This window comes from Neopsephotus bourkii, unplaced genomic scaffold, assembly GCF_033783945.1.
Source record: "Neopsephotus bourkii isolate Nb327-2 ecotype Australia unplaced genomic scaffold, CSIRO-AGI_Nbou_v1 NB_1485, whole genome shotgun sequence".
Classification (NCBI taxonomy): Eukaryota; Metazoa; Chordata; class Aves; order Psittaciformes; family Psittacidae; genus Neopsephotus; species Neopsephotus bourkii.
The window spans coordinates 227-22,198 of NW_026901961.1; the positions used below are offsets into that span (position 1 = coordinate 227).

The 21,972-nt window shown below is 41.3% G+C and overlaps 1 protein-coding gene across 1 annotated transcript in view; it reads left to right on the plus strand.

Annotated features, from left to right (window-relative positions):
• The first annotated feature begins 18,098 nt into the window (after nucleotides 1-18,098).
• The window catches only part of LOC133220855 (chromodomain-helicase-DNA-binding protein 1-like), a 44,610-nt gene continuing 40,736 nt past the window's right edge, over nucleotides 18,099-21,972 (plus strand). Inside the window, 6 exon segments of the mRNA XM_061369259.1 lie at nucleotides 18,099-18,490; nucleotides 18,734-18,912; nucleotides 19,389-19,516; nucleotides 19,601-19,817; nucleotides 20,448-20,537; nucleotides 21,364-21,554. Coding sequence (XP_061225243.1) covers nucleotides 18,850-18,912; nucleotides 19,389-19,516; nucleotides 19,601-19,817; nucleotides 20,448-20,537; nucleotides 21,364-21,554 — 689 coding nt within the window. The 5' untranslated portion in view covers nucleotides 18,099-18,490; nucleotides 18,734-18,849.

The window sequence follows — 21,972 nt, forward strand, 5'->3', positions numbered from 1 at the left end:
GTCCCGTGTTCCAGACACCCAAACCCCTGACTGTGACACCACCCTTTTAACCATTTATTAACCTGGCTAATCCTCCTAGCTTTTTTTTAGGTTCTCCCCTGTATCCTGGAGAATTGACGAAAAGACTACCTGAGCTCCAGAGCCCCTAACCACGTCTCCCAGGGCTCTGTAGTCCTTCTTTACGTTCCCCAGACTACTACTATCTATATCCCTAGCGCCCTCATGTTTCACTGGAAGCAGGTAATAGTCCGTGGGACTTACTAGAGCAGGCAGCCTCTCTGCAACATCCCTGATCCGTGTCCCTGGTAGGCAACACACCTCCCTTGAGATCGGGTCAGGCCGACAGACGAGTGTTTCTGTCCCTTTCAAAGTAGAATCCCCTACTACTACGACCCGCCGCTTTTTCCTGGCAGCACCAGTAGAGATCTTCTTTACCAGTGCATCAGCCAGCTGTTTCTGGTGTGAGTGCTTTTAGCTTGGTGTCATTTGCAAACTTGATGAGGGTGCACTTGATCCCACTGTCTATGTCATTGATGAAGATATTCAACAGTTCTGGTCACACTATGGACCCCTGAGGGATACCACTCATCACTGGTCTCCATCAGAACACTGAGCTGTTAGTCACTACTCTCTCGATGCAACCATTCAACAAATTCCTTATCTACCAAACAGTCCATCCATCAAATTTGTCCCTCTCCAACTGGAGAGAAGGATGTTGTGAGGGACGATGTCAAAGGCCTTACAGTTAGCTCTTCCCTTGTCCACTGATGGAGTCACTCCATCATAGAAGGCCACTAGGTTGGTCAGGCAGGACTTGCCTTTGGTGAAGCCATGTTGGCTGTCTCAAAGCACCTCCCTGTCCTCCACATGCCCTAACATAGCTTCTAGGAGCATCTGTTCCATGATCTTCCCAGGCACAAAGGTGAGGATGACATGTCAGTAGTCCCCAGGGTCCTCCTTTGTACCCTTTTTAAAAATGGATGCAGTGTTTCCCTTTTTCCAGTCACCAGGGACTTCTCCTGATGGCCATGACTTTTCAAATATCATGAAGAGTGGTTTGGCAACTAAATTTCCTCAGGACTCTGGGATGCATCTTGTCGGGTTGAATAGACCTATATGTGTTGAGGTTCCTCAGGTCATCTTGAACCTGATCTTCACTTACGGTGCAAGGGACTCTGCCATCCCTCTCTTGAGAGGTGTAGGAAGAGAGGTTGCCAGAGAAGACATAGGCAAAAAAGTTGTTGAATACCTCAGCCTTCTCCTCGTCTGTTGTTACCAGTTTGCATGTCACTTCTGTCTGCAAGAAGGACCCTGAGAACTACTGGCTAGCCAGCCTCACCTCAACCCCTTAGAAGTTGATGGAGCAGCTAATCCTGGAAATTATTTCCAGGCACATGAAAGACAAGAAGGTCATTAGGAGTAGCCAGCATGGCTTCACCTAGAGGAAATCATATTTGACCAACTCGATAACCTTCTGCGATGAAGTGACTGGTTTTGTAGATGAGGGGAGAGCAGTGGATATAGTCAAACTGGTCTTAAGGAAGGCCTTTGACACTGTTCCATAAGGTCGTCATGGACAAGCTCTTGATTTATGGGCTGAATAAGCAGAGTGAGGTGGGTTGAAAACTGGCTGAACAGCTGGACCCAGAGGGTGGTGATGAGCAGTGAAAAGTTTAGTTGGAGTCCAGTAACTAGTGGTGTACCCAAGGGGTACATACTGGGTCCAGTCCTTTGCAACATCTTCATTAATGGGCTGGATGACAGGGCAGAGTGTGCCTTCTGCATGTTTGCAGATTGACACCAAATGGGGAGGAGTGGCTGGTATGCCAGAGGGTGGTGCTGCCATCCAGAGGGTCCTTGACAGGTTGGGTAAATGACTTGAAAGAAACCTTATGAAGTTCAACAAGGGGAAATGCCAGGTCCTGCACCTGGGGAGAACAACCCCATGCAGTACATGCTGTGGGGCCAAACAGATGGAAAGCATCTTTGCAGAAGTCGTGAGGGTCTTGGTAGACACCACATTGAACATGAGCCAGTAATGCACCCTTGATACAAAGAAGGCTAATGGTATCCTGGGCTGCATTAGGCAAAGTATTGCCTGCAGGTCAAGGAAGGTGATCTTTCCCTTCTGCTCACTGCTGGGGAGGCTGCATCTGGAATATTGTGTCTAGTATTGGGCTTCCTGGTATAAGAGACTGATGGCACTAACTGGAGAGAGCCCAACAAAGGGCCACAAAGATGATCAAGGGACTGGAACATCTCTCCTATGAGGAAAAGCTGAGAGAGCTGGGACAGAGAAGAGAAGGCTCAAGGAGGAGAGATCATTCATGTATATAAATACCTGAAGGGAGGGTTCAAAGAAGACAGAGCCAGGCTCTTTCCATTGGTGTCCAGGGACAGGACAAGAGGCAGTGGGCACAAACTGAAGCCCATGAGGGTGAACAAGCACTGGAATAGTTTGTCCAAAGAGGTGGTGGAGTTTCCTTCCCTGGAGATATTCAAGAGCCATCTGGAGATGGTCCTGGGCAACTGGCTCTAGGTGACCTTGTTTGAGCATGGAGGTTGGAGCATATGACCTCCAGAGGTCCTGTCCAACCTCAGTCATTCTTCAGTTCTGTGAATTGGATTTATAGCATGCATAGTAATGATTGAATAGTGTTTCAAGTCTCAAGCCTGATTAAGCACAATGTCAAATATCTGTTTTATTCTCATATAGCAAAGATGACAGCTAGCAGTGTTAGTGGAGCATTCTCTGTGAATCACTAGAAAAACTAGGAACACTAAGAAAATTATCATTAAATGATATACTATAGGTTAGATGCAGAGTGTTTTGGTTTGTTTTTCTTTAAACTCATCGTGCATGTGTTAATATAGCTACATCATAATTCTTCAAATAAGAGGAATAACATGACGTGCTGTGGTATGGAATACCTCTTTGGCTAGTTTGGGTCAGGTGTCCTGTCTCTGCTTCCTCCCTGCTTCCCCTCCTCCCTTGCAGAGCATGAGGCCCTGAAAGTCCTTGGCCAGACCAAGCATTTGAGCAGTACCTGAAAACATCACTGCTATCAACATCGTTCCCAGGCCGAAAGTCAAAGCCACAGCACTGCACCAGCTACCGAGAAGGAGAAAAAATGACTGCTACTGCTGAACCCAGGACAGCCAGTGATGTCGTACCTCTGGGACTAGGCCAAAGCTTCTGGATCCTGTTGTTTATTCCTCATGCTGTGCCCATTAGTATAGAGGCATGATAGAACAAGACGATGTTCTTTCTTTTAGTGTGGAAAAATCTATGGAATTTAAGTTATTATTGTGATACAGGGAGGAAATTAATTTTCCCTATAGTTGCAACTGTGGTATAACTGAATATCAGGCTGTACTTGTGGGCCTAGTCATAAATTCCTGTGTGGTCCAGGAATTCCCCAGCTTGTTTCCGCCTAGATGAGACAATGGATTGATTTGAGACAAGGTGATTGTGAATCTACATAGAAGTTAATTCAACAAGTCAACTAATAGCTACAGGACCACTCTCTAGGTGGGTGGGATTCTGGACAGTCCAGGTGGTTCCCCCAGACAGCCCCTGCTGTGCATAGGCCAAATGATAAGCACTACTTCTATGCTTCAGTGTGTAGATTAATATCCTAGGTGGAAAATTTGGCAGTCTGAGTGATTCCCTTCAGTTAGTTCCTGCTGTAGAGAAAGGAACTGACCAAACTGTACATAAATAAGGTAATCTTAGTCATTTGTATTGGGATTGACATGGTAAGGTTTTGGTGATGGGTGGGTATGTCTGCTGAGGTGGCCTCTGTGAGAAGAGGCATGGGACTGCCCTGTGCTGGATATATCCAGCTCCAGCTAGCTCAGCAATGGACCATAATGATCCTGACTGAAAGACCATTGTACATTTAAGCATTAGTGATGCACATAACAGTTAATCCAAGTATGATCAGACCTATGCTGTGCTTCACTGCACATACAACGTGGCCTTCAGGCTTATGTTGTGCTGCACATAGTCCTTGGCCACAGGATAAACTCATTGCCGCACAGGAGCCTGCAGGCAGCTCACATGCATCATCAGCGATTATGCCATGTGCATGACCTTGCTTTATCTAACAGTGAAGCAAAAAGTTAAGCCCACTCTTATGCCAATGCCATATGGCAGTATTAAGCATTCCTATAGGAGGTGTGCCCACATAGAGGAACTCCTCCACTTAATGACAGAGCTCTGAGAGGAGGTGAGTAGGTTGAGGAGTATCAGGAAGACCAGGAGAGAAATAGACTACTAGAATCACACCCTACCTTTCCTGGGACAGGCCCAAGAAGCAGACAGAATAGAATCATAGAATCATAGAATAATTAGGGTTGGAAAGGACCTTAAGATCATCAAGTTCCAACCCCCCTGCCATGGGCAGGGACACCTCGCCCTAAACCATATTACCCAAGCCCTCGTCCAACCTAGCCTTGAACACTTCCAGGGATGAAGCATTTACAACCTCCCTGGACAACCTATTCCAGTGCCTCACTACCCTAACAGGAAAGAATTTCCTCCTTATATCCAATCTGAACTTCCCCTGTTTAAGTTTTAACCCATTACCCCTTGTCCAACCACTACAGTCCCTAATGAAGAGTCCAAGAGAATGCATGATATGGAGGATTCCCTATCATCTCTCCACCTGGCTGAACATGATGACTGGGATAAGGGGCAATGGCAACAAGTTCCCATCCTGGGTGCCATGCATAACAGGCACAAGGCATAATAGCGCGAGAATAATGTTAATAAAACACTGATGGTTTAGTTGTTGCTATGTAATGCTTACTCTAAATCAAGGTCTTTTTAGTTTTTCATGTTCTGCCAGTGATCAGATGCACAAGAACCTGGGAGGGAGCAGAGCCAGGATAGCTGACCCAAACTAGCCAAAGGGGTATTCCATACCATAGAACATCATGCTCAATATATAAACTGGGGATAGTTGGTCAGGAGCCTCTGATCGTTGCTGGGGAATGGGCTCAGCATTGGTCATCAGGTGGTGAGCAATTAAATTGTACGTCATTTGTGGTTTTTATTTTTTTATTTTTCCTCCTTTTATTTATTTTGTTCCCTATTATTTTCATCAATATTGTTATTGCTGTTATTTCCATTATTAGTATCTTTTACTTCATTTTGGTTTTTAATCTGCTCCGGTTGAGAAACTTTTACCCAACCCCTTCCTTAAAGCACTCAAGCAGTAAAACAAAGGCATAAAGCACCCTTTCTATTTTAACAGTCAAAATGATTAAAGAGGGGACTAGTCTATTCCCTTGGTTCTTCTTCTTTCCCATCATTACATTGATAGCAACATTTATTATACATGGTACACTGGTCACAGGTGCATTGGTAACAATGATTCCTAAGTTCTTGACACGAATCATTCTCATATTCTTTACAATTCCCCCATTTGTTTTTATGTAACCTATTGATTCGTGTTTTAGCTTCTAATCTAATGACTGCTTTCCGAGATGCAGATAATATTGGTGTCGCCCTTGTTTTTAATATCATCAGTAAGTTCCTCCTTGATTTGTCTTTTCAGATTCCAATGGTATAACAGTTAATTGCATGTTCTGGACAACTGTACGTATCAATTTGGTAAAGCACATGATTATACATGGAATAATTAACATTCCTCCAAAATTGATTCCATTCCAGGTTTGTGCTGGAACATGGGCTACCTTTTCATTTCCCTTATTAATTCATTTATGGCTTTTCCTTCATCATCTATTTCTAGACAACAATTACTAAGATTAAATTTTCCACAGACCCCTCCTTCCTGAGCTAACAAATAATCTAAAAGTAGCCGATTCTGATATATTGCAGTTCTCATCTTGGTATTCTGCTTTGCAACTAATCCTAATGCATCTCCTGTTTTATTTACCACTATTTCCACTACATCTTGTAACCTTATAATCCTGTTCATCATATATATAGGAGTCCTGTATCCCCAGGACCCATCTTCAGCCCAAGTTGCCGGATCATAGTGTGAGATTATTCGTTCAGGTGGCCGCTCATTGTCCTTCCAATTAACAATTTGCAGTTCTCTTTTATATTGTTTTCTCCTTAGTTCATTGGTCTCTGTGTATAACTGGACTCCTAAGCGTTCCCCTCTGTTTATAGGTAATAAGAAAAAACTAGGTCTGATTGTTCCCAATTGTCGTGGTATAAACCCAGACAGACAGCTTGTTACCCACTTGAATAGTAAGTGGTGGTGTACTGACTCTCTAGATTTTTCTTTAATTATTATTTGTAAAATCACCCCTGGATCTTCGCCAGGTCCATAAATCAAAAGTCCAATTTTTACCTCTTCTTGTTTCCATTGCTCTGGATTCCAGATAGTTAGATTGACAGGGTTACAAGAATGGGCTGTACAATTGGGAAAAGTTATTCCCTTTTTAATCTCTGCCCTCAATTGGGTTCCCTTGCATTCTTGGGGCCATCCCCAGGTAGGAGTTGTACTCCAATAGGCACAATTCCATCCAGTATGTCCACAAAAATGATAACTTCTTTCTGACTGACTATCATAATCCCAATCTGCATAACAACCTGTAGGTAAATATGGTCTCTCTTTTGGTTGGGGGCAAATGTATTTTTCACATTCTCTCAATTTGAATATAGGTCATACAGGTTGGCTTAGATTAGTTATTATTTGGCTTGTTGCCATTAGTCTTCCTTCTGCTGAGTTTGTTCTTATCTCTATCCAATATTGATGGGGGAGTTCTTTCGGATTAAAACAAAATGTTTTATTTTCCCTTTCTTTACAAAGTCTGTATTGAGTTTGGTTGTGTACACAATTGCCAATTATTGTTCCTTTACATTCATACATGGTGTGATAGACTAGTGTTTGAGAGGTTACTCTCTCTCGTCTAGCTGTGGTAATGCATTCATTACAGTCGTCGCTTTTATCAGCCGCTGCATTTGCCCATATGAGCCCAATCAGAACCATCTCCAAAAGAGGTCCGGTCAGGATCATAGTGCTCAGTGGTCACAGCCCCAGGGGTTGCAGCCCTCGGCAGACCCTTCCAGCTGCAGCACCGATTCCCTCCGTCTTGCCCTCCCTGGCAGGTCAATTTCCCGTTGGCCATTACAGCAATAATATTTGACCCACAACAACTGTTCCAACGGGGTTGTAGTTTCACACCGAATGCAAAAGAACTGAAATTGATTTCTCAGTAATTGTTCTTGGTGTCCTTTACAAGTAATAGTATATTTTGAATAACTGGGACTCTTTGCCCTAATATACAGATTGCAGTGTCTACAGATAGGACATGGACTGGTATTAGCCCTTATTCTATTATTTATTGAGATTATTTCAGTTGTGCCTGATTTTCCCATATCATATCTACAGGAGTCAGTATGAATTCCCTCAGTTACTTGTTTAAGTCCTCTTGAGGGTTAGCTTGGTGTCTCCAGGTTGTCACAACTTTCCATTCTCTTATGGGTTCTTTCACTCGTGACGCATGTGTTCACCCCTTTTCAGCAGTTCTTATCGCTGTTTCTGTAGTTAAAAGAACAAGAAATGGTCCTTCCCAACAAGGGGATAAACTTTCTTCTCTCCAGCTTTTTATTAGTACCTTGTCCCCTGGTTAAGTGACATCCTCCAACTTGGGGTGACCTATTGGTAGTCCCCGGGTATATGGCATCCCATTTAACACTTCAAAAGGTGAAATTCCAGTAGTCGAATTTGGCATGGTCCTAATATTTAGTAAGGATAGGGGAAGACATTTGATCCATGGCATTTTAGTTTCAATCATTAATTTTGATAACTGGTGTTTTAAAGTTTGATTCATCCTTTCTACTCTCCCAGAACTCTGGGGATGCCAAGGGGTGTGATAATCCCATTGGATTCCTCTGATTTAACGTCAAATAAGTTGCTCCTGTATCCACTTAAAATTCCACTTTATTTATAGAAACACAGAATAGTTAGGGTTGGAAAGGACCTTAAGTTCGTCAAGTTCCAAACCCCTGCCATGGGCAGGAACACCTCACTCTAAACCATATCACCCAAGGCCTTGTCCAACCTGGCCTTGAACACTGCCAGGGATGGAGCATTCACAGCCTCCCTGGGCAACCTATTCCAGTGCCTCACCACCCTAACAGGAGAGAATTTTCACCTTATATCCAATCTAAACTTCCCCTGTTTAAGTTTTAACCCATTACCCCTTGTCCTGTCACTACAGTCCCTAATGAAGAGTCCATCCCCAGCATCCCTATAGGCCCCCTTCAGATACTGGAAGTCTGCTATGAGGTCACCACACAGCCTTCTCTTCTCCAGGCTGAACAGCCCCAACTTTCTCAGCCGATCTTCATATGGGAGGTGCTCCAGTCCCCTGATCATTCTCGTGGCCCTCCTCTGGACTTGTTTCAACAGATCCATTCCAACAGATCCATTCCTCTAGTTCCTCGTTTTAATTAATCAGTGGACCTGCTAGGGAAGATTCCCCAGGTCCCTGTCAGTCTAGTTCCAATTCAGTCAACAGAGCCACCCCATGGTATTCCCCCCCAGGGCAGTCTCACTTCCAGGGTCCAAACTCCTCATAACACGCATGTCAGAGACTCTATGTCGTCGCGATGCGGAGGGAACACAGCACAATCAATATGATTGATAAAGTGATCCGTTTATTCTGTTTAAGCCTAGGGTATATATAGAGCTAGATTGCTACACACACACATTCTTGGGAAACTCCTGTGGTTACATCCCTTCTTCTAACATCCTTGTTCCTCCCTTCAGGATGCTCGTTAACTACAAGGTCAGCTTATCCTTTTGCACAACTGGTGTTTTACTGAGCTGGGTTTCTAACTGACTTTTACAAAACTGGTCCCTGGCCAAGTTCAGCCATGGGAACGTAACCCTTGTCTGCTAACCATGCTTCCACAATTCCCCCTTTTTCTTTTTCAAGCATATTTGTTACAATTTTCATAAGGCTTTGCTGAATACATTGAATAATGCAAGGCAAACAAATCAAGATAAACAAAATCAAGATACATACAGGCAAAAAATGACTTAAAATACTGCTTAGCCAGGATCCTAGTCCCAGTGATCTTAACCAGGAGGTGAGGTCCCAAGAGTCACCTTCTTTTAATTTATGCAAGTTGTTGCAGCTCCTTGTGAATAGAACTACTATGGTCTGAGAGGTTCATGCAACACGTATGGCTCTCTGGTAACAGCGGGTCCATCCTTCACATCAAGGTCTGGCATGGCATGTGTCCCCACCGCTCCACGCCTGCTGGGTTGCAGCCAGCAGCGGAGCTAAAGGTTCTTCTTGGTGGCAGGCACAGAGGCCAACCCAGTCTTGCCCTTGATTGTGGTAGCACGTATTTGGTCAGCCTCAGTCCTTGCATCTTGTTGTCAATGCAGTTTCACCTGCTTCATCCAATAACAATCTGTTATTACAGCAAGGCACACACACTGATTTACATTAGCAGAGTAACTATTACAGGGTGCAGCAGCATGTTGAAGATGCTGATGCCAGCAAGGGACTAGCCAAAGAAATTTCTTACCAGTGGAATTCTCTCACCCTCTTAATTTGTTCCGTTACCTGTTTTATAACACTACTATTGTATTAGAATATTTCTATCTTTTGCTTTAGCATTTTCTAGCAGCTACTACAAATTTGCATACTCTAACATCTCTTTTACAAGTGACATATCTATACAATACAAGGTGTAGTTTCTTATCAGCAACTGGCTAGTAGTTGGTTTCATACACAAAATCAAAGCCTCTAACAATAGCTATTTTACAAGCACACATATTAAAGCTCTTACTTTTCAATTGCTCTTAAATAATGTTTAGCAATCATTGGTTTTTCTCTTCCTCTATCTCATTCTGTTTAGGGTTTTCACATTCAGCTCCTGTAGCTGAAGCATCTCGGCTTCCTCCATTCATCCGTCCAGATCATGGCAAGGCTTGACAAACTTTGCAGGCATTCGCGATGGACCTGTAGGCAGGAGGACACAAATATACCCCCTCCTCCAGGTTATCAGTTCTTGAGAAGTAGATAGGTTCTGTATCTGCCACTCTGATGCTGCTTAGGTGATGGCTCGTAAGGCTTGTGTTTGCACTACCCCTCTCGCTTTTTCAGTTAGCAGTTCTTGTTTCAACCGATCTATCTGTTCCTCCAAGTCTTGTATTCATCCCCAGGTTACTTTAAACATATTAAGCTTGGTTTTGTTTTATTTTGTTTTGTTTTTTCTCTCCTCAGCTCTGGTGTCCATCCTGGTCCTTCCACCGGTGGAGCACTGGGAGCCGAATTGGAGGGCAGCTGTTTTTGAACATGGGGACTAAACTCTTATCAAATAACCTTGTTTTCTTTTTTTTGTTTTTTTTTTTTTTTTGAAGTTGCTCACCCTGCTTTGCACGGGCTACAAATGCCTGCCTGCTCGGCAGCAGCTACAGCTGCCTGCCTGCTTCAGCAGCAACCATAAATATCTGCCGGCAACCGCACTTTTGCATTAACCCTTTCTTGTCTGAAATGTTAAACTACTATCTATTAGAAACTTTTACATGAACCCAACAACAAAAAATACACAGAACACCGTCTGCCCTTAACACACACACACACATATGGGATCCCACAAGCACAGTCCACACAACTACAATATTTGAAGCACAAAATCCCAACAATCATTACTTCCACTACACAATCGCACGTACAGAACGTGGCACAAGGACCCTGTGGAGACTAACAAGAAAACCAGCTCCAAGAAGCATCATCACAGTGCAAGGTGGCAGGCCCAACCTTAGCAGGCGTCCCCGCAGAGGCTCTGCCTCCCCCCACATCGCATGAGGCTTGGGCTTTTATACTGGCCAAAATGCACACTCATTCTGACACAGGTGGCCAGCCTATGTTGGAAGAAGTAGCCAGTAGTATTTATAAAGGTGTCCAAAGGTCAATAGAAACCTGGACATACTTATTTTTACCAGCTTCTAGTACATGAGTATCACAGAGAGAATGTATTAAGTGAGTTGTATATGGGGTCATAAGTCCACAGTCCATCATAGACCTTTCCACTGCAGGTCTTGATGCAGAAATTTAACATAAAAAAGGTTGCTCCCTTCATCTTAAGAAGGACTGAAAACATCCATAAAACGGATGTCCTAAGATCAAATTTCAGTTCATTCAGTCATTGACAAGGGGGGTGTCCTGGGGCAGTGTTGACTTTTTTCCAGTGTTTCACCCATCGAGCTGGCACCCACTTCAGACCAGAATCTGTAATTACAAATATGCATAATAAAATATGTACATTTACAAGTATTCACAAGATGTAATAGGGTTTTTAACAAGATCCACAACCTGTGATTAGTGACTTCTTGTAAAATTGCCCTTTCTATACGTTGAACAATGCTTACAACATATAAAGAATCGCAGACAATACTAAGAGGGGTGTCAGGCCATCGTTGAAATACTGCAATAACAGCACTTAGCTCTAGTGTTTGTAGCAAATTGGAAAAATGACCAAATATCTTCTGCTCTTTCCAACCATCGTCTGTTTGTCAAACATATCCGGCTGTGTGATTGATTTTGCTTGCATCTGTAAAGACAGTTAATCCTACAACAGGTTTACTAGGATAAAAGGTAACATCTTCAAACTGATTATTCTTTAGCATTGTAAACATATTATGAGGTGGAAAATGTATATTAAGAGGACCAACAAAACCTATCAGAGCAAACTGAACAGCAGAGCTAGATTGTTGTGCCCAGTCTAACCATACCCTGGTAAGTGGCAAACAAATTTGTGATGGATCACAGCCCATAATTTTCTGACAACGTGAACAACCTCGTATAATCAAAAGAGCAAATACTTCTAACCGAGTAGTTACAGTAGTCGCTGCTCTCTGTCTGGTGCAATTACCAGTCCTGCTTTCGCTAATTCTGATTGTAGCAGGTAGAGCAGATGGTCCTTGTTTAAATCTTTGCCTGCAATTAGGATATCATACGTATAGTGATAGATAACACATTTTTGCAGTTTTTATCGGATCAGTTGCAATACTCAGGCAATATACAGTTGACAAAGAACAGGAGAATTTTTCATACCTTGAAGTAAAACAACCCATTCATATCTCTTAGCAGGCTCTCCTTTGTTAATTGCTGGGACAGAGAAAGCAAATTTTTCACAATCGCTTGGGTGTAGAGGAATTGTGAAAAAACAGTCTTTTAAATCAGTTACTATTAAATCCCAACCCTGAGTTATCATTAAAGGGCTAGGCAAGCTAGGTTGCAAAGCAACAACATTCAATTGTCTTGTGTCCAAATTTGTCACATCTAATACATTTATCTGCAAAACCAGTAACACTATTGGGGGGGGCGGCAGGCTGCTGAACTAATTTTCTTTATAGTACACTGTTTCTTTTTAAAATGTCACGTCCATCCACAATTATGACATCTCATACCTTTAGCACCCCCACGATCTCCCTAACCTGATTGTAAAAGGGGTTTAACAGAAGCAGAAAAGGCAGTAGCCATGTATCCAGCCTTTTCCTCTGCTGTGCTCACTTTAAATCATATCTGAAGGTGGGGAGTAAGCAACAATTGAGCTATCATACAGATATCATATGGTGCTAGGATATATGCAGAAAAAATATGTGCGATAATTGCCTGAGTATACGATGATTTTAACCCGTAGGATGTTACTGGTTGACGCGCCTCCTTTACTACCTTTAAATCCAGTGCCTCCCACTCCTTTCCCCCCTGTGGAGTGTTAAACACCGGGAATGCCAAGGGACCCATAGCCGAAAATTCCCCCATAACAATTGCATCTTTGATCATCCCTGACAACTTTTAGCAGGGTTATTACCGTAATCCCCTACCCTGTGCCCAACACCCCCCTCCCACTCCCCTTTCTTTACTACTGGATTGTAGGAGGGTGGGGCAGAGGGTTTGGAGGTTTCTTTTGTCTCCAATGCTTCTAATTTCTTCAGCAGCTGTCACAGTTGACCATCACTGAGGCTGGTTTGCATCTGCCGACGAGCCGAACTGTCTGAGTCGGGATCAGGAAGGGAAGGGTACAAGTCTGGTTCTGCCGGAGACTCTGGGTATGGTTCCAATTCCAATTCGGGGTCTTCTTCCTCTAGGTCAAAGGTGACTGCATTTGCACTTTCTACTTGTACTTTCGGACGCAGGCACTGTTTCACTTTATCTTCCCCCTTATGCTGAGGAGGCTTCTGCGGTGCATAATCGAGAAGGGCGGTAAACTCTTTCCCTAAGTCTATTTCTTTCCCTATACCTCACTTCTCTAAGAAGCACTTAAATAAATCATAGGCTGCCTGTCTTTCCATATCCATTTCTATATTCTTCACAAATTACACAGATTTGGCTATTCTTCACAAGTTACACAGCTTTACGCAGCTTTACAGAGCTTTACAGACCTTTTTATATTCTTTCACAGCTTTTTATATTCTTCACGAGTTACACAGCTTTGACGCCAATGCAGCTTACCCCGCAGACAGCCAAATTAGCCGGCGGCGATGGCAGAGGATCCTCTACCGGTGACCTGGCTTCTCTCCTCCAGGTCCTCGAGGCGACTCGGTACTCTTGTCCAGCAAGATCAGTGCCTTTGACCCTCCGGATGCTGCTTTTCCGGTGCTTCCTCGCTCCGCTCGCGTTGACCCCAGCCTCTACAGGTACCTGGGTTTCTTTGTCTCGCCTGGGTCTAAGTCCCTTGTTCAGGTGCCAATTTGTTGGAGACTCTATGTCATCGCGATGCGGAGGGAACACAGCACAATCAATATGATTGATAAAGTGATCCGTTTATTCTGCTTAAACCTAGGGTATATATAGAGCTAGATTGCTACACACACACATTCTTGGGAAACTCCTGTGGTTACATCCCTTCTTCTAACATCCTTGTTCCTCCCTTCAGGATACTCTTTAACTACAAGGTCAGCTTATCCTTTTGCACAGCTGATGTTTTACCAAGCTGGGTTTCTTACTGATTTTTACAAAACCGGTCCCTGGCCAAGTTCAGCCATGGGAACGTAACCCTTGTCTGCTAACCACGCTTCCACACACGCACACTGATCCGGCTCCACAGAAGAGGAGCACACTCCCTTGGTTTTCCTATTTTTTTTCTGTTTCTTTTTTTTTTTGTGACGGTTGCCCACCTTGCTCTGCAGGGGTTGCAGATGTCTGCCTCTGCAGCAGCACTTCTGGTTTAACCCTTTCTTACCTCTGAATGTGAATGTGCTGCTTGTTGCCAGTGACAGCAATATCCTCCTCCTTATCAATATCTGATAGGACAGATATAGAGGATGCACCTCTTGGAGGTACCCATGATATTATCATTTTCCTATTTATTTTCCTGATTACTGTTTTGTGGGGGTTTTTTGTTTGGTTGGGTTTTTTGTTGTTTTTGGTTTTTTTTTTTTAACTTTTAAACATCATTTCCCCAATATCACAGCTGAACAACATCTCTCCAGCTTAGGTTTCTGTTTTTCCCTGTCTTTTTCCAAAGCCAAAATTAGAGCGTATTAATTTCACATTCTGTGTGCCACTCCAGGTGGTTTCTTAAAGTGATAAATGTATCTGCATACATCACTTCATCCCATTTTCCTGACCACCTCAAAACCAACGTTAATTGTATTATAATTCAGAATTCCATTTTTAGGCCATTTCTCCTGATCTTCCAAAGTATATAAAGGCCACAATTGGTTACAATGTTTTATCAACATTTTCTTCTTTACCGAGCCTCCAGGAAACCCTCCCAGTTCTTTCCAGTGTTCCAAAATGCACCCTAAAGGACTCTTTTTCAAGATCTCTTCACTCTGCCAATTTCCCATTATCAGTCTCACATTCACACACACACGGGATCCCACAGACACACTCCACACAGTTAAAACACTTGAGACAGAGACAAAAATCGTATCAAACTAACAATTAACAGTTATAAAAGTCTGTCACCAATACCAAAATCACAAGACCAAAATCATCACTATAACAAGCCACAAAATAGACACTCCTCTTGATTGAAAGGTGCCTTACCATTTACATATAGATTTAAAGCCTGACAAATCCAATCATCAAAACACCCAAATACTGGCCATTATAAATGGTCAGGCTGAATTTCCTCTTTGGTCCACACTTCCATACAGTAATGGACCTTTTTTTTTCCTTACTCTTTTCCTCCTGGGATGGCCAAGAGCCCCAGTACTTAAGTATTAACCCCAAGGGACTGTCTGGGGGGTATATCTGGTGATTAGCTCCCTACCTTATTCCTGGGACCTCTCCATGGGCCCCTACCTGGGACCTCTCCATGGGCCCCTTCCTGGGTTAGAGTTACAACTCCTACTCTGACCCATTTCCCGCCGGGTGTGCTTCCTCTCAGTCAATCACTATCACTTCCCTCCTTCAGTGGACAAGTCCCTCATGGGAGATTGGAAACACGCTTAGAAGAGGTCCACACTCACTTCACAGATCCTGATACCCTGGTCCGTGTCTCACCATACACTCCGTCTCTTCACCGACTGGTTTCTTCACTGAAACCACGGTTAGAGGAAAACCACGCAACCTTGTTGCGTCTTACATACATGCACATACCGGCTTCGCATTGATCTCACGAGACTGCCCGGGACTAGAACTCACGAGCCACAAATTGTGGGGCGCCTCCTCGTAAGTGCTACAGTCCCAAGCAACCACACAGAGATCATATCGGGGTCACACATTTTTGTCATAAAAATTCGTCTTAACCATGATCTGGTTTAGTTATTTTATTACAGTTGATTAATATCGAGAGGCAGTAAGCAAGCAGCGCTGGGTGCTCTGGGGAGTCTCTGCTCCGCCAACGACTCAAACTGGGTTCTTTGGGGTTCAGTCTTTTATACTTTGTGGTCATGGGTCTCAGCCAATCCTGTCGACATGGCTCCTTTCTATTGTTCTTCCTTGGTTGCTGGGGTCTTGTCTCCGGTTGAGAAACTTTTACCCAACCCCTTCCTTAAAGCACTCAAGCAGTAAAACAAAGCCATAAAGCACCCTTATAATATTAACAGTCAAAATGATTAAAGTAGGGACTAGTCTATTCCATTGTTTCTTCTTCTTTCCCATCATTACATTGATAGCAACATTTATTATACATGGTACACTGGTCACAAGTGCATTGCTAACAATGATTCCTAAGTTCTTGACACAAATCATTCTCGTATTCTTTACAACATGAGCCAGTAATGTGCCCTTGATACAAAGAAGGCTAATGGTATCCTGGGCTGCATTAGGCAAAGTATTGCCTGCAGGTCAAGGAAGGTGATCTTTCCCTTCTGCTCACTGCTGGGGAGGCTGCATCTGGAATACTGTGCCCAGTATTGGGCTTCCTGGTATAAGAGACTGATGGCACTACTGGAGAGAGCCCAACAAAGGGCCACAAAGATGATCAAGGGACTGGAACATCTCTCCTATGAGGAAAAGCTGAGAGAGCTGGGACAGAGAAGAGAAGGCTCAAGGAGGAGAGATCATTCATGTATATAAATACCTGAAGGGAGGGTTCAAAGAAGGCAAAGCCAGGCTCTTTCCATTGGTGTCCAGTGACAGGACAAGAGGGAGTGGGCACAAACTAAAACACAGGAGGTTCCATCTGAACATAAGGAAAGACTTTTTTTTGACCATGAGGGTGAATAAGCACTGGAATAGTTTGTCCAAAGAGGTGGTGGAGTTTCCTTCCCTGGAGATATTCAAGAGCCATCTGGAGATGGTCCTGGGCAACTGGCTCTAGGTGACCTTGTTTGAGCATGGAGGTTGGAGCATATGACCTCCAGAGGTCCTATCCAACCTCAGTCATTCTTCAGTTCTGTGAATTGGATTTATAGCATGCATAGTAATGATTGAATAGTGTTTCAAGTCTCAAGCCTGATTAAGCACAATGTCAAATATCTGTTTTATTCTCATATAGCAAAGATGACAGCTAGCAGTGTTAGTGGAGCATTCTCTGTGAATCACTAGAAAAACTAGGAACACTAAGAAAATTATCATTAAATGATATACTATAGGTTAGATGCAGAGTGTTTTGGTTTGTTTTTTTTATCTCATTGTGCATGTGTTAATATAACTACATCATAATTATTCAAATAAGAGGAATAACATAAGAGCTGTAGATATAATTTCTCAAGTTACATGCTCATATAAGATTGTCACAAATTGCTTTCTGTGGTATGTTTTTTACTGATTAATTTATTGCAGTGCACGCTTATTCAAGCCTTATGGTGTGTTTTCTTTACCAGCCACTGGTGCTGCAACCACCATCTATGCTGTTGAGGCAGATGGTGACCCAAATACTGGGTTTGAAAAGTCAAAGGAGCTAGGAGAAGTACAGTATCTTATTAAATGGAAAGGTTGGTCACACATCCATAATACTTGGGAAACTGAAGAAACACTAAAGCAACAAAATGTTAAAGGAATGAAGAAACTGGACATCTATAAGAAAAAGGATCTGGAAACAAAACGCTGGTGAGTATTTTTATAACTACTTCTTCACTCCTTATTTTTTGTAATATAGATGTTTTGTTGTGGGTTTGTGAGTTCCATCGCCTCTTGTGAAGGCATAGTTTCAAGTGCCTATGCAACAGGAAGACAAAAGCTATAAAGTTGAAGCTTCCCTAACACCTTATGATCCTGTATGATTCTGATCATAGAAACTTTACTTGAGCAAGTGAGAATGCTCACACATCTTGTAAAATGAGGCCTTTAAGGAAGCAGCTTCTGCACCTAGATTTTAATGTGTCTGTTAAAAATGAAGTTTTAACAAGATGGGTGCCGGGTTTTCTGGTTTTGTTTTAAATCTTACCTTTTACTAATTGCATCATTGATTGATTGAATTTTGATCAGAGGTCTTCAGGAATTGCTGCAGAGATTAAAAAAGAAAACCAAACAGAAATGGTTAAAGCACTCAAAACATTACAGCATTTAGTTTTCTTGGCTCAAACTTCTGTTAAAGCCTCAGAACCAAGGAGTCAAAAAAATCCTTAAGTTTTAGTGCTGTGTTTTAGGATCGTATTTTATTAGTATGTATAATATATAATCTATGAATAGTGGGCTTTTTAGTGATTCCTACTTATAAGATAGATTTTTACAGTGAGCCATCAGTGATGTTCTGTAAAAATGCCATGTGAAAAACATTACTCAGTGTTGAGAATAGATATTGTAAATTAACTGTATGACTAGTACAAGGTGTAGCTGATAGCAATGTCTTTTGATAAGCTTTCTCACTCATCAGTGGTGAGGTACCTAGGCCAGATACAGGAATTTCAGAGTTGTGCTTTCTTCAAAGAAGCTCTCTAAGCAGCATTCCTACGGTGCTATGTTCAGAGCTTTAAAATTGCCAGATTTTCTTAGTTTTAGAGATACACAATGTAATAAGTGCTACAAATAAATTCCCATTTCAGGCTGAAAAATGCTTCTCCAGAAGACGTGGAATATTATAACTGCCAGCAGGAACTTACAGATGATCTACATAAACAGTATCAAATAGTGGAAAGGATAATTGGTATGTGACAAACTTCCAGATGGAAAAGTGTTGAGAATATTACAAATTTATAGCTTGCATGTTGTTAAGAAATTTAGGTTATTAATATCCCTAAAAACTTAAGGCGAAACAAAATCTCTGATGAAAAGAAAAGTTGTCTTACTGTCTTTGCTGTGAAACTAGTTCATGTATCACCTAAAATGAGAGCTTTCTTAAAATACAGAAGGAAAATATTGATCTGGTATCTCTGATGCATTTCTGCAGCTCATTCAAATCAGAAATCAGAAGCTGGTTATCCAGATTACTATTGCAAATGGCAGGGTCTGCCTTACTCAGAATGTAGCTGGGAAGATGGTGCTCTCATTGCCAAAAAATTTCAGATGTGTATTGATGAGTATTTTAGCAGAAATCTATCCAAGACTACTCCATTTAAGGACTTCAAGGTGAGTGTGTAATTTCAATGGATTTATGCAGTTGCAATAATAATTAAAAAAGGTTGACATATTTAATGCATTAAAAAAGATGTACAAGATAAAATATTTTCTGAATGTTGTCCAGAACAGTAATAATGATAGCTATAGTTATATATGTTGCAAATATCATTATTAAGAGTAGTCTTTTGTAGATATTTGTTTCCTGCTTATTTTATTGCCGTTAACAGATAGAATTGTTTAGTACCTCAATTTGTTTTAAAACTAACCTTTGTGAATGCGTTCATGTCACTTCTGTTGTGGAATTTAGATTGGCAGTCAAGCTAATTTTAGCTTGCAAATGGGTTGATATTTTTATATGGTCTAGTTGTGATTAATAAAGTCTAGACTTGGTGACCAAACAGATTCCTACTGCTGCTTTGTTTCTATAAGACATGTTGCGTAACTTCACCTAGTAGTAGGAATGATGTTCAGTTTGCTTTTGACAGATTCTAAAACAGAGGCCAAGGTTTGCTGCACTAAAGAAGCAACCATCTTATATTGGAGGACATGAGAGTTTAGAGTTAAGAGATTATCAGTTAAATGGACTAAACTGGCTTGCTCATTCATGGTGCAAGTAAGTATAGTCTTCAATTAGTCTTGCTGTTTTGAATTTGAAAGCATTTATAAATTGTTTGTTTGTTTGTTTGTTTGTTTTTAGAGGGAATAGTTGTATTCTTGCAGATGAAATGGGTCTGGGTAAAACAGTACAAACAATTTCTTTTCTGAACTACCTGTTTCACGAACACCAACTGTATGGGCCTTTCTTGCTAGTCGTGCCACTTTCTACCTTGACATCTTGGCAAAGAGAGATTCAAACTTGGGCTCCTCAGATGAATGCTGTTGTTTACTTAGGAGATATAATTAGCAGAAATATGGTGAGTATTTCTTTGTATCATTGAAAAAGATTAGTGGTAAACAAGGCATACTTCATGTTCCTGTATTATGCTAATCTCCAATATTTTGATTAGGAATGAGCAAATACTCATTTCAAACACTGTATGTGTTAAAAATGCAAATTAAAAACATAAATTTTGAGCTGATATAAATGTATGTGAAAAAATCCATTCCTGCTTGATAATAAAAAGAATTAAAAATGCGACCTTGCATTTGAAAATGAATTGTCTTTTGTCATGTGATTATTTAGGTGCATAAAATAAATATTTAATCCAGACAGACAATCTTAATTTGTTTTCTGAAAGGAAGAATCTAAGTAACCTTATCCATTAAAGGTTGAAAAAAAACCACCAACCCCCCCCAAAAAAAACCCACAAAAAAACCCCTGAAACACGCACAGATAAAATCCACAAAAAACCTAACTAAACAAAAAGCAACAAACCCCCCCCACCACTGTTTAATAACTTTTTTTTAAGCTTCATGTGTTGTTCCTTTTTTGTGATGAGATTCTTATATGTCACTTAACATCTATATTGCTGTAGTACCTGAAGTCATACTGATCAATAAGACCATTTTTCTCTACCTTATAGTTCATTCGATTTTTCTTGTAGATAAGAACTCATGAATGGATGCATCCACAGACAAAACGATTAAAATTTAATATACTTCTAACAACTTATGAAATTTTGCTGAAGGATAAGGTAATCACACATCTTCAGGGAGATAAAATAATTTGTAGAATGTAAAACTCCTTTAGAGTTGGCACATATTTGGGTTCTGGGCCATTAAATGGATGGGGAGTATGACAACTTTACTCTTGGAAATATGACAGTGAAGTTTTCTTTAAGCACTTCTAGATTTCATGTATATAAATTGAGGCTTTCTGCCCCCTCCCCCCCCCCATATCAAGTGGGTTAAACTTTTTTTTTTTTTTTTTCAGTTTGCTTGAGCTTCACGTTGCTGTAATTTCTTTGCATCTCAAAATCTCTACTTCTCTGTTAGGCCATCACCCTGGAACTGAAAAATCAAACCAACCCCTATCCCCAAACACCTGTGATTCACAACTCTGAAATCCCATGTTTTATCTTTGTATTTGCGTGTGAAGTATTATGTATATTACTACTCTCTTCATGATAGTAGCACATAGAGTTATTGTTAATCCTAACAGCATATGAAAATTTTAATTTAAAAAGTTGCTTGTTGGCTTTTTATTTCATTTGTTCATACATGCTGGAAAGAAGATAGTTAATGGTGGATTTTTTTTAATTTTTTTTCTTTTGTCAATTGGAAATGTATAGATCAGCTTTTTGCCTACCTCCTCCCCCCCAAGTATAAACATGGGATGCCTGCATAGCCTTTTGTTGAATCTAGCAAACATAAAAACCGTAATTAATACTAAAAACATGTGTCCGTTCATTATTAAAATAAAAGGAGTGATGGTGTATATATAACCTCATGTAAAATACCAGAAACTGCATAATATATTAACTTGTGTAATGTTTCCCCCCCACCCCCAATTTCTTTAAGTCATTCCTTGGTGGTCTGAATTGGGTATTTATAGGAGTTGACGAAGCTCATCGTTTAAAAAATGATGATTCCCTTCTGTATAAGACTTTAATAGACTTTAAGTCTAATCATCGTCTTCTTATTACTGGAACCCCTCTACAAAACTCCCTCAGAGAGCTTTGGTCTTTGCTGCACTTCATCATGCCAGAAAAGTAAGGAATGTGAAACTTTTTTATGTGTGTGGTCGTTTCTTACAGTGGAATATTGTAATGATTGGATAATCTGTTAACAGACATAAAGAACTGCATTGTGAAATAGTTTAAATATTTTATATAAAATAGTTGCACACATTTTTCATTTTTTTGGTAGCAGCTGTCACTTTTTCTGTTTTAGCAGTCCCCAAAAAGAAAACAAAAAAAACCCAACCAAACAAACAAAAAAAGGATTGATGCATGACTCAAACCTGAAAAGACATTTAACCTTAATCTAAAAGGAAACTCACATGGATTTACTCTAGGGAAATAGAATAGGGCTGGGAATGTCTTCTTTTCTTAGTACCATGAGTGAAAACGAGATTGCACTACACTGCCCATATCCAGTAATTCAGTCAGGCAGTGAATTTGCCCTTAT